General features: G+C 36.9%; 1 protein-coding gene across 1 annotated transcript; it reads right to left on the bottom strand.

The window, feature by feature from the left end:
* Positions 1-484: 484 nt before the first annotated feature.
* On the bottom strand, positions 485-2,352 carry LOC129885092 (protein CURLY FLAG LEAF 1-like). Its single transcript, XM_055959304.1, has 2 exons — positions 1,763-2,352; positions 485-1,078 (listed from the first exon to the last, which is right to left on the bottom strand). The coding sequence occupies exons 1-2, from the start codon at positions 2,006-2,008 to the stop codon at positions 677-679; spliced, it is 648 nt and encodes a 215-aa protein (XP_055815279.1). The 5' UTR covers positions 2,009-2,352; the 3' UTR covers positions 485-676.
* Positions 2,353-13,844: the final 11,492 nt, after the last annotated feature.

Genomic DNA, 13,844 nt, shown 5'->3' with positions numbered 1-13,844 from the left:
CGAAACCCCTCCCCCCTCTACCCCAAATTTTATTCTCAGCGAAAAATTACATTGTTTGAAACTCCCTTCTATTTCATTGTGCGTTTACTTTTTTATCATTTAAATTCCGTACTACAAATTCTAACTCCACCACTTATCAAAAATATCATAAAGCACAAGAGAAGCAAGGAGTAGCACATAGAAAAAATGAAGAAGAAAATCACAAGATAAATACTTCTAAAAATTAATGATTTTATTTTTAAAAATAATTACCCCTCGCTAAAAACTTCTATCCTTCTCTTAGTAATCGAACCCACAACCTCGGAATTGAAAATAAAGGATACTTACCATTTTCATCTTTCAATTGATTTCTCAAAATGTCAGGCAAATTTCTGAGATAATAAGAATAACCGTTTGAGAAATCAAACCGCAGCATCTTGACAATCACAAAAACCATAAAACAAAAACAAGGAGTAGCACATAGAAAAAGAGAAGAAGAAGAAGAAAATCACACGATAAATATTGTTTATAAAATAATGGTTGGTTTGTCTTTCCTTAAAGATGAAAAAACAATTAACAACTACTAACAACGAAACAAACTTCTATCAAGAAAAATCTAAAATAAAATAAAATTCAAAACAAATAGTATCTCATGTTCTTAATTGTTTTTTTTTTTTTTTTTTTTTTTTCCCTTCCTTCAACTATCAAAGTGAAGAAGTTGTCCACCACATCTTGGGCAATCATCAACTTCTTTAGCCACCATGAAATACATCATACAAATCTTGCAACCACCCAACACTAGTGTTGGTGCTGTTGCTGCTGATGCTGGTGCTGCTCTCCTTGCACTCTCAGTAGTCATAATATTAATTTGTGGTATTTGTGGTACTATTTGAACTCTTGAAGATTGATATGATAATGATGACTCTTCTTCTTCTGAAGATCCTTCACTATCATAAGAGTTGTTATCACCATCATCTTCTTCTTCTGAGTAGTACAAATTGTTATCACCATACACTTCTTCTTCTCCACCAACATTTGTTCTTGGATCTTCATTCATTCTCATCCCAGTCCTCCAGTTAATATAATAAATTTCCCCTGTCTGCATAAACAGTAGAGGAGTCAAAATTTTCAGTAAGGAAATTCAAAATACAAAAATATAAACACATTGGAGATTGATTCAATATTGACCTTATATAGACAGTAATTTTCCGGCAGAGGGAGTTCAGATGACCCTAAGAAAGAAAGTAAACTAGGCATTTCTTTTTACTGGTCCAAATTTTGATAGACAAAGTTATTTGATATCATGAAAAATAGAGCAAGCTAATCAGGACATTACAATTATAAAAAAAATGGAGTGAACAACACCAATCTAGAGAAAATTAAATGCATGTTTTTAAACTAAATATAACTAGTTGTACTACAAAAGATAATGAGAAATTGAGAACCAAGAAAAGTTTTTTTTCCTTTTTTTAAAAAATACATGTGAAGGAAATGGGAAAACAAAAGTCACCAATTTCAGAATGAGGAGTTTTGTTTGTAATTAATTTTCATTCCTTTTGTTTGTCTATGGATAGAGGGAAAAATAATAAATGAAAGAGACCCAAAATGACAAACTGACCAAACATGAATAACAATAAGTTAAAAGTGTAGTAATGCAAGTAATAATTATTATGAAATGAAATCCAAGATCTGGGCCTTTAAGGTTAGGATAGCAATAAATGTCAAGAAAGAGACAAATAATTGTAATATGAAAAAAAAAAAAAAAAAAAAATTAGTTTTGTACCTTCAAATCAAGGCATTGTTCCCAATGGTATGGAAGAGAAATCTCAGAATTGAGTTCCAAGGTAGCATCATCTGAGGGGTTGTTGATGGTGATGTTGGAGTTGGAATTTTCTGACGAATCGGAAAATCCATCTCCATCTGACGGGGCGATAACCGCATTGTTGCTGGTGCCGCCCCGATGATGGTTACTCAGCGAACAATTTTGGAGAGAAGCTGTAATAGCAGCCATATTTGGACCAGTCGTCATTAGATCAATAATAACAAAAATTCCCAAAACAAATAATTATATATCTATATATATGGATATATTTACTTAAAGGAGAATTTGATTTGGGGATTTTTGTGATAATAATAAATGAGTAGAGAACAATAAGAAGAAGATGAATGCTACAGTAATAGTAGTAATTTGATAGAGGAGAAGAAGAAGAGAAGAGAAAAGGGGGAAGAGACCAAAGAGAGTGGGAATCTTTTTTCTTCGAAAGAAAAGGGCCAGTGCAGTACAACTACCCCCACCTGATGAAAGGACCAGTTTTTTTGCTCTATCTTTCTCAATCCCACGCACTTATGGCCTTCTCTCCAAAAATAACCCCCAATCCCCACATGCATCTCATGTGACCCAAGATTTATTTCTCTACAACTTTTTCTCCTTTTTATTAATCTACTATAGCATTGTTTGGTTTCACCTATGGGTGTTGAAGGGCCGGCCGATAATATTCAATTGAGACGGTGTGGGGTTGGGGTTGGTTATCTGGTTTGGGGGTGTGAGTGGGGGCGGGGGTTCGATTTCAATTGGGTTGGGTTTATCTAGGTAAAGTTAGGTGTATGTGGTTGTGTTTTACTATATTTGATAATCTATTTAGGAATGACGTAGTACTATCGAGTTGGATCAGTTTTGAATCATCAATAGTCTAGCTAAAATCGTGCGATTTTGCTTTTATGATGAACCAACCTAACTCTGCCCCTTCTACGTTGGTACAATCCGATCTGGATCTAGATTGACCCAACCCATTCAACACCCTTAGTTCACTTATGGGAGTGTGTGGTATGATTGAAATCGATTTTTGCTTTAATTAAGTTAACTTGTTTAATATCCAATCAAACCAAACTAATATAGTATAAAGCAAATCAATTTGAGTAACCGGTTAAGGAGTGGCGTAACACCATTGGGTTGAATCGATTTTGAGCAATCGATAGTCTAGCTAAGCTTGTACGAGCCTGATTTTGTTATGAACCCAATTTAACCATGCCCCTACTACATGGGTCGATTTGGTCTAGGAGGAAATCGATTCGGTCAGATCCGATTTAGTTTGGGAGGAAATCGATTCGGTTAGCTCTGATCTAGTATGGGAGGAAATTGGTTCGGTCAGGTCTGATCGGCTCGACCCACTAACACTCTAGGTTTCACTTATAGGAGCGTGTGGTATGGTTGGACTCGATTTTGGCTTAAAAGGAAATCATACTAATTTAGCAATTTGGACAGATCGTTTTGACTTTGGCAATCATTTTCAATTTTACCAAATGATCGAACTTTACCTATCTTATTGATTTATTAGCATTGAAATAAATATTAGTAAATATAAAGCAACATTAATAATGATGAAATCATAAGTTGAAATATAATCCCCTTATTTTGATCTGGTCAAATGATGGGTATCAATGTAATAAAAAAAGTTGTGAAATTTGTTATTATAGTATTTGAATCGAAATAAATACTAGTTCGGAGACACACATGTCATGTTTTTTTCATGGCGGAAGCAGATCTGAAACAAGTACAACTTATGTCACCGATCGTCGAAAATATTCTCAAAGCAAATGTACTCTCTCTATCCACGGCCTAGATATCCTCACTAACCATTGTAGTCATATTATTATGAAAAAACCATTGTACTTCCAAATACCTATAATGCTGTATTTATACAGTAAAAATAGGATTTAGGAGGCGGTCACGCTAATGGGCTAATGGACTAATTAACATTCCTTATGGAAAGACCCGCTCCAGTAGATATTTTCAACAGATACCTAATATTTTGTTTGAAATCTAAAGAAGTGTTGAATTGACTAGTATATAGTAAAACATATTAAATAAGGAAATAATTATAAGAGTTCAAATAGAATTGAAGGAAAATGAATGTGTTAAATAAAATAAAATTTTATTTGAATTTCAATTATTAATAGAATTAATTACAAATACTCTTTAGTGGACAAGGGGGAATACTAACTATTTTTAAAGTTTTGAATCAATTGATGTTGGACTTGGTGTGTCTATGTAGCAAAAAGAAAAATTATAGAAAGAATTCAAGAATAATTCAAAATTATGAAGAAAATAAAGAAATTCACAAATATACACGTATTTATAATGATTGGCACGGGAAAAAAACATCCTCAGTCGAGGAGAGACTTTTTTTGCTAGGCAACCCCATGAAAAAATAACAATCAAAACAACACTCATAAAATGAATCAACACATTAGAAGTTATATCTTTTACCGTGAGTCTTTTCATCCACCTCTAACATAGAGCGATGAACTTTTATTTCCTTATGCTTATGGTGTAGTGATGTGTCGGTACACTTACGACACTTAAAACATAAAAACTTTGTATGTTTTTTTAATATGATGTGTTTTTGTGTGTTAGCGAGGAAGGAGGCGAAGTCGGCGGTTGCAGCGGCAAAAATGGCAGCTTTTGAACGTCTTTATGCTGAACTGGAAGAGAAAGGTGGGGACAGAAAATTATTCAGGCTAGCCAGGGCCCGGGAGAGAAGGGCACGCGATGTGGATCAAGTGAAGTGCATTAAAGACGAAGACGGAAAAGTATTGGTAGAGGAGACCCTTATCAAACAAAGATGGAAGTCATACTTCCATAAACTTTTGAATGACAAAGGGGACAGAGAAATTGTGTTGGGAGATTTGGAACATACAGGAAGGAGTCACGATTTTGGGGGTTGTAGGAGTATTACGGTCGATGAGGTTAAGGATGCTGTTCGTAGGATGCGTTGGGGAAGAGCGACCGGACCTGACGAGATCCCTGGAGAATTTTGGAAGAGTGCAGGCTCGGTAGGTTTGGAATGACTGACTAGGTTATTTAATGTCATCTTTACGACGACAACGATGCCCGTAGAATGGAGATCGAGCATCATGATCCCGCTTTACAAAAATAAAGGGGATAGCCAGAGCTGTGACAACTATAGAGGTATTAAGCTTCTAAGCCATACTATGAAAGTGTGGGAAAGAGTGGTAGAGATGAGGGTGAGGAGAGGTGTGTCTATTTCAGAGAACCAGTTCAGATTTATGCCGGGACGCTCAACTACAGAAGCCATCCACCTTATGAGGAGACTAATGGAGCAATATAGGGAAAGGAAGAGAGACTTGCATATGGTGTTCATCGACTTGGAAAAGGCTTACGATAAAGTCCCACGAGAGATACTATGGAGATGTTTGGAGGCTAAAGGTGTACCTGTAGCGTACATAAGGGTGATCAAGGACATGTACGAGGGTGCCAAAACCAGGGTAAGGACAGTAGGAGGGGACTCAGAACACTTCCCAGTTATGATGGGGTTGCATCAAGGATCAGCTCTTAGCCCGTTCCTATTTGCCTTGGTGATGGATGGATTGACGCGACAAATTCAAGATGAGGTGCCATGGTGTATGCTTTTTGCGGACAACATAGTCCTCCTCGATGAGACTCGTAGCAGAGTTAACGCTAAGCTGGAAGATTGGAGACACACCTTGGAGTCTAAGGGGTTTAAGCTGAGTAGGACCAAGACAGAGTACCTAGAGTGCAAGTTCAGTGAGACACCTCAAGAGGTTGGCGCGGAAGTTAGGCTCGGGGACCAAGCCATCCAAAAGAGAAGTAGTTTTAAGTACCTTGGTTCTATCATGCAAGACAGCGGAGAGATCGACGAGGATGTCACACACCGTATTGGGGCAGGATGGATGAAATGGAGGCTCGCCTCCGGTGTGTTATGTGACAAGAAGGTGCCACCACAACTTAAGGGCAAGTTCTACAAAGTGGTCGTTAGACCAACTATGTTATATGGGGCGGAGTGTTGGCTAGTTAAGGTCTCCCACGTGCAAAAGATGAAGGTTGCCGAGATGAGAATGTTGAGATGGATGTGTGGGCATACCAGGAGTGACAAGATTAGAAATGAGGCTATTCGAGAAAAGGTAGGAGTGACCTCGGTGGAGGACAAGATGTGGGAAACGCGACTGAGATGGTTTGGACATATGAAGAGGAGAGTCCTAGATGCACCAGTGCGGAGATGTGAGAGGCTGGCCATGGATGGTTTCAGAAGAGGTAGGGGTAGGCCGAAGAAATATTGAGGAGAGGTAATCAGACAGGACATGTCGCATTTACGACTTACCGAGGACATGACCCTAGATAGGAGGGTGTGGAGGACACAAATTAGGATAGAAGGCTAGTACATAGTGGTTTTATTCTCCCTTATTCGTAGGCGTATTAATGTACTATAATTTCTTGTACTCTGATGTATGTTATTTATGGTATTTATGTTATTATCCAATAATAATATCTACTGTTTTTTGTGCTTTGATTATACTATTGTTTGGACCATTTTCGTCATCTACTTATCTACTTATTTACTCTAATATTCTTGTCTGACCTTTTTCTATGCTTTTATTGAGCCGAGGGTCTTTCGGAAACAGCCATCCTACATTGATAGGAGTCAGGTCTACGTACACTCTACCCTCCCCAGACCCCACGATGTGGGATTTCACTGGGTTGTTGTTGTTGTTGTGTTTTTGTGTGTTCGTACAGAAAAATAGGTTTTGGAAGGAAAGAAATAAAATTTATCAAAAAAGAACCAAGCATCCCTTGATCAACCTTAGATACGACTCATATTCTCCACATACAGGTCGTATTGAGGGTCATAATTTTTTTTAGAGACAATGCAAATTAAAGCTTGATACCGTGACTCATGACAACATAGTATGACTCGTAGTCTTAGTTATGGCTAGATTAAGAGACTGATATTTTTTGAACTTAGACATAACAAGTCAGAGTATGAGTCGTACTCTTAAAGTACAAGCCATATGAAGTCTTCACAAAGTGTGAAGTTTGGAGCCAACAACAATGACTCACACTACGAGTCGTAGTCACTAAGAGTGGATCATAGCATGATGCGTAGAGACTGGGACTGTTGAGTGGATTTTGAAGACCACTGTTACACCCCGTACTTTTGTACCCTGGAAGGTTCTTAAGCTTCTTAAGTTTTGTGAAAGGTTCTTAAGTTTTTGGAAGGATTCTTAAGTTTCTTAAAGCTTCTCAAGCTTCTTAGAAGTTACCATGGGAGCCGGATAGTCTCTATCAAACAACTCTAAGGAAGGGAGAATGTGACACCTCATCATAGGAAAGATTGGAAATAGCGTTGTAAGAATCCGGAAGAAGTTGGAGACCAAATAATGAGTCGTAGGACTCAACTTACTTACGTAAGCTACCAACTTGGAAATCTTACATACTTAAGCTACTTGAGTACATACCAAGCTTACGTAATAAGGATTACATAGGTTCGTAAAGTAAGACGAGATTACGAACCCACGAGGAGGAAAAGAGAGTGACACGTGGAAGCATGGGAGAGTGCCACATGGAAAAAGTTGGAGCAAGGGGGTGGACCCCCCCACCTACCATGTGGCAGCCTATGGTAGGAGGAAGGGATATGTTGGCCCAATGAGGGCTTGACACGTGTCACCACTTAGGGCTTGACATGTGTCACCACTTAGGGGTTGACACGTGTCACTCCTTAAAGTATCCTATATATATATATATGTGATGACTCATTCTTTTCTACAATAAAGTCATTTATCTTCCTAGTTCAAGAGATTTCGAGAGAAAGAAGAAGAGAAGAAAAATCTAGAACTAAAGAGAGAGTAGGTTCGGCCAAGGAGAAAGAAAGGTAAGTCTCCGATTTTATTCCGTGAATTAATTATTTAGGATATAACACGATGTTATGAGGATGTTAGTAATGTAAATTTATGGTTTGGAGCAGCACCAAAACGTTAGCAAGCAGCCACAAAGTTTTAGTCGCGCTAAAGGAACTTCCGAGGTAAGTTTTGACAAATTTGGCGAGTTTCGGTCAAGGTAAGGTTTTACCTTTAAAATTGGAGTTTATGATGATGTTATGAGGTATATTACATGTCTTAAATAAGGTTGGAAGTGGAAAAATTGTATAAGGATGCTTGACGTTAGAAATAAACTAAATTGAAGTCGTCATAGCTAAATCAAAGTCGCGTAGGGTGTTGTGATTGTGGGCTGCGGTTGTAGCTGGTGGGGTTGTGTGTTGTAGGGATGTAAAGGGTTCTAAAAAGGGTGTGAGTGCTGCTGGTTTCAGCCACACAACCCCCCTTTTAGTATGGTTAAAGATTTTATGAAATAAAGGTTAAAAATTCTATTTTGGTATCGTAGTTTTGAGCTAGTTGTTTGGAGTTGTATTAGGTAATGTTGAAGTGATTTATTTATATATATGCTGCTGGTTGTTGTTGTTGGTATGGTTGTTGATATTTTGGCCGAGTGAAATCTCAGGGATGTTGAAGTTATAGAGGAGATGCTGCCCAATTTTCGGTAACTTTGGAACTAGTAACAAACTAGTCGAGGGTATTGGATAAGGAAATGATTCCTATGGGTACTTGGTTGTAGAGTTGGAAATCAGAAAGCGAAAGGTCATTAACCTCAGTATTACTCTCATGTTATTAGGTCAAGGAGGTAACGAGGCGAGCTGGATTACAGTTAATCCATAAAAGGTATGTGAAGCTTACCCTTTCTTTTCTTTTGGCATGTCTTAGCCTTAAGTTATATATATACGAAATTTGGGAGTCATTCCATTCATAAAGCATTGAGTAGGAGTCAAGACCCTTGTTCACTTCTGGATGTTAGAACTCCTACAATAAGTGGAGTCTTTGCCTTTCAAGTCTTCTATAGGATGATAAGTAGTACATATAAGGCTTGCCTATTTCTCTATTTGAAAGGGGCTTAAGGTAAGGGAAATGATGTCTGATATGAGTTTAGAGATAATTCTATTTAGAGGTTCCGGACGTAATTCGTGACTCGTAGTCACCTCTGAATACTAAGGGTCTTAAATAGTTAGATTACTACTCCCGAGCCATCTATATGTTGAATAGTAAGTGGAGATATAAGCTCTTATTCTGAAAGGCTCTGAGAGGATAAATGTCTCTGATTGCATAAACTGTATCTCTGATTGCATAAGCTATGTGTCTGATTGCATAAATTGTATCTTTGATTGCATAAACTGTGTGGCATTATCTTGGTACACGCTTGTGGTTTCTGAGGCCCTAATTGATGAAATACCTAATAACATCTAAAGGGTATCTTGGAGAATTACTTCCCTGGTCTTCAAGTGATGGTTCACTTGACTGTTTCATTGAGTCTTAGGAGATGACTTAGTTGCATATGGTTTCTCACTACTCTACTCATGCATACATTAACCCTTCTTTCACCGAGTCCTATGATGGGCCAGGAATGTTATCGTGCATAGCTTTATTACTTCTTCATCGAATCTCGAGCCGGCTATGTATATGTATGTATGAAGTATACGATGATGAAATATTGTATACGATAAAGTTGAAGTATACGATGATGCCGTATGTGATGAAGTTATTCACCGAGTTCTGGGTCGAATATATATATATGATGACATGATAAAAATATGGATCAAGGCATACGTTTCTCGATATTATTTTAAATTATAGATCAGGCCGAATATTCCTCGATATATTTTACTATGTGATAATGGTACCAAGTCCCATAAAAGGGTCGGGTGCAGTATGTTATGTACACTACTCTTTTACCGAGTTCCTCACTAAAGGGACGGATACTTACGTAGGCATGCATATGAAAATATAGGGATACACTTATGACCCCGAGTCCCATAGTGGACCGGATGTACTATAATGACATATATGATAAGATTATGCCGTATACGATGATATGATGCCAAATACGATGACCTGATGAAATAATATACATGATGAGAGGGGATGATGATATGGTGATATGGTAATATGATGAAATAGTTATGATATCGGGTTCCTTAGCGAGCCGGGCAAAACGTATGATGATGTATATGACTACGTGTCCTAAGGTGCAGGTATATTAATTTGTTAATTGTTACACTTGTCCCCTGCATCCTTGTTTCAGTTATGGTCTCAACTAGGATGTGTTATGTTTTACATACTCAGTACATATATCGTACTGACCTCCCTTTATTTTTTTTGAGGGGGGGGGGTTGCATTTCATGCCCACAAGTACAAGTACTTACTTTGGAGATCCGCCAGTTTAAGACTCCCACTCAGCTATGTCGGAAGTGCTCCCTTATTCCGGAGCCTAGCTTTTGGTGCTGATCGTATAATGTATATCGTTGTTTATTCAAGGGTATGACGGGGGCCCTGTCCCGTCATATGTCACTGTTAATATTCTTAGAGGTCTGTAGACATATGTAGGTGGGTTATTTACGAGTTTGATTCAGTTGTGCCTATATGGTATATTATAAATGTTATTATGTTAAGGCAACCTTGTCGGCCCTTGCATGACATGGTGTAAATAAAAGAGGCTATATGCAGACGAATTTGCTATCACCCTCTGAATTCTTGTGTATAGTTCTTATAGTTGAGATTTATGTATACGGGGGTCCAGGTCGGACCCCAGTCATGGCCTACGGAGTTGAGTCGTGACAACTACGAGTGGAGCTTTTGCTGACTACAAGTCGTACTGACTCACTAAGAGTTGTACGATGCTGACAGACCTATTTTCCTTGTTTATTAAGTATAGAATTTGTGTTGTATATAAATACTTTTTCTAAGAACCATCATCTAATAACTTGAGTCGGATAAGATAAATTTAATGAGAGGGAATTAGTTGAATCTATTTGATTTCTCTGGCAAGGTCAAAACTGAGGATAAAGTCAATCTTTCTTTTAGCTCCTGAAAACTCTGTTCACAAGATATGGTCCACTGAAACTTAATCTCTTTTTGAGTTAGGTTAGTCAAATATGCTAAAAGTGAAGAGAATCCCTTTACAAATCTCCTGTAATACCCTGCTAACCTAGAAAAAATATGAACTTCAATTAGGATCGTGGGTCTAGGCCATCTCTTCACGGCCTCAATATTTTGTAAGCCAATTTGTATACCAGCATCTGATACAATATAGCCTAAGAAGGCCATAAAATACAATAAATATTCATACTTCGAGAGCTTAACATGTGATTCCTGACCTCGTAGTACTTAAAGCATCATTCAAAGACGGGATCTATGCTCTACCTCTAATCGTGAATATACTAAAATATCATCAATAAACACAATCACAAACAAGTCTAAGAATGACCTAAATATGCTATTCATTAATTATATAAATGTTGTTAGGGCATTCGTCAATCCAAAAGACACTATAAGAAACTCAAAATGACCTTTTTTGGTCATTAATGTGTCTTTGGAATATCTCTCTCCTGAATCCGCATCTAATGGCACCCTGAATGTGAATCAATTTTTGAGAAACATCGGGCACCTTGTAGTTTATCAAACAAGTTAACAATCCTTAGCAACATGTATTTGTTCTTGTAATAATCTTACTGAGTTGTCGGTAGTCTGTACACACCTGCAATAAACCATCTTTCTTTCGTACAAACAATACTAGTGCATCCCACGGTGACATAGTCTACCTGATAAATCCCTTATCTATCAAATCTTTTAGTTGCTCCTTTAATTCTGCCGGTATCATTCTATACAAGGGAATTAAAATTGGCTGGATATTTGGTAATATATCTTAGCAAAATTAATCTCTAGGTCAACATTCTAAATCCTAACAATATGATAAATAGATCCTTTAACAATCAAATTTCTCACCCAAATATATAAAATAAATGTACCCCTTGGCGTTATTACATTACCCTTCCACTCTAAAACTACCTCTTTTGGAAACTAAAATATAACAATCTTTGCTTGACAATCAACATTGGCATAATAAGATGTCAGCTAATCTATATCCATAATAATGTCAAGTCCAGCTTTTCTAGTTCTATCAAGTCTGTAGAGGTATGACGACCAACAATCCCTGCTTTAAAACCTCAATAAACCCTCTTTGCAATAATATGGGTAGATAGACATAATGGTCATTGCAATGACTCTAGTACTATTGATAACTTCCTATCACCAAATAGGGTAACATATGATAATGTGAAGCCTAAATCTATCAAAACATAAATAGAGTGAGAACAAAATATTAGTATACCTAGCATGACATCTAGAGAAGACTCTGAGTTCTATCGGTTCGTTAATGCATAAGTACAATTCTGGCACCAGAACTAGATGCTCTACCTCGGCTTTGACCTTGGCCTAACGAAGATGGTGTCCCCTCTTTGCAGGACGTATTGAAGTAGATGAACCTAAAACTAATTTGCCCCCCCTCCCGTCCTAAACCTTGTTGGTCCCTAGACGAAAAAAAAACTTTATATATGGACCTCTTGGACACAAGAATAACATGCAAAATATATTTGGCAACATCTCCTAAAATGTGATCTACCATAAATATCACAATATTGCACAATTGATCTAGATTGGTCCAATAGTGGTACTATCAGGTTACCATCGTTGGTTGATGGTGACTTTAATATTATTTTGAATGAAGATGAGAAGATTGGTGGTCTTCCAAGTTACCCTCAGGAGTTTGAAGATTTTATTTCTGTGTTAATTCTTGTGAGTTTTTAGCTATCAATTTCAAAGGGTAGTCTTTTTACTTGGTGGAATGGTTGAATTCATAATGAATGTATTTTCAAGAGATTGGATAAATTGATGGCCAATTATAACTTTCTAGGTAGTTTTGGGATGACAGAGGTAGAGTATTTAGCAAGATCTTGATCTGATCATACCCCCTTACTTCTTTCTTGTGGTGATCATGCAATAATGATTAGAAAATCTTTTAGGTTCCTAAAATTCTGCACTAAGAAAGAAGAGTTCTTAGAGGTGGTAAAGAATAGTTGAGTGTCTTCAAAGAATGATATCTTTGTCAACTTAAAACAAAAGATGAAAAAGACTAAGACTGCTTTGTCTTGTTGGAATAGAGAAAGATTTGGTGATATCTTCAAACAACTCTCTATCAGAGAGAAGATAGTCAGATTGAAAAAATCTTTATTTGAAGATAATCCTATTGCTAATAATAAGATGATTCTTCAGATAGCTCAAGCTGAATTGAAATAATTTAGTCATTACAAGGAAGAGTTTTGGAGATAAAAGATTGGGGTTTATTAGTTTAAGAGGGAGAAAAGAACACTAGATTCTTCCCCAACATTGTTAATGGTAGAAAAAAGAGGCTATCTGTTAACAAAATTCAGAAACCAGATGGTAAGTGGGTGGAAGGATCTGAACAGGTTGCAGAAGAGGCTATGAATTTCTTCCAGGATCAATTTACTGATACTTTGGGAGAGATATATCTTTTCTTACTAGAACATATTCCTTCTTTGGTTCCTGAAGAGGTAAATGTTTCTATCAATAGAATCCCAACTATAAAGAAGGTAAAAAAAGTAATTTTTGAGCTAAATGGATATAGTGCTAGTGGTCCATATAGTTTTCCAAGTCATTTCTACCAAAAATCATGGGAGATAGTGAGGAAGGATGTGCTTAATGTGGTGATTTCTTTCTTTGAAGGATGCATCCTTTCTAAATCAATTACTTACACTAATTTGGTTCTCATACGAAAAATAGATGGGGTGCAATCTTTTTTTGAGATGAGGCCTATTAGTCTTAGTAAATTTTTTAATAAGGTGATATCAAGAGTTTTGCATGATGGAATATAAGGGGTGTTGTCTTGATTTATCTGTAAAAATCAATATGGTTTTGTTAAAGGTGAAAGTATAACAGAAAATATTATGTTAGCTCAAGAGATCATCTCTGACATCAGATCAAAAGAAAACTCTGCAAATGTAGTTATCAAACTTGATAGGGTTAAGGTTTATGGCAGAGTAAGCTGAAATTTTTTGATCAGGGTGTTAGAAAAAATGAGATTTGATTCTAGAATTACAGATAAAATGTAGAGATTGGTGGAAAGTAACTATTACTCTATACTTATC

Source organism: Solanum dulcamara, chromosome 4 (genome assembly GCF_947179165.1).
Source record: "Solanum dulcamara chromosome 4, daSolDulc1.2, whole genome shotgun sequence".
NCBI classification, from domain to species: domain Eukaryota; kingdom Viridiplantae; phylum Streptophyta; class Magnoliopsida; order Solanales; family Solanaceae; genus Solanum; species Solanum dulcamara.
This window is presented reverse-complemented; position numbering and strand designations above follow the sequence as displayed.

Bases quoted from the DNA above. Each gene is read 5' to 3' on its own strand.
- LOC129885092 (XM_055959304.1), bottom strand. From the start codon at position 2,008: ATGACGACTGGTCCAAATATGGCTGCTATTACAGCTTCTCTCCAAAAT. The intron at 1,079-1,762 runs GTACAAAACTAA...CTGTTTATGCAG, and splicing joins AACAATGCCTTGATTTGAAG to ACAGGGGAAATTTATTATAT.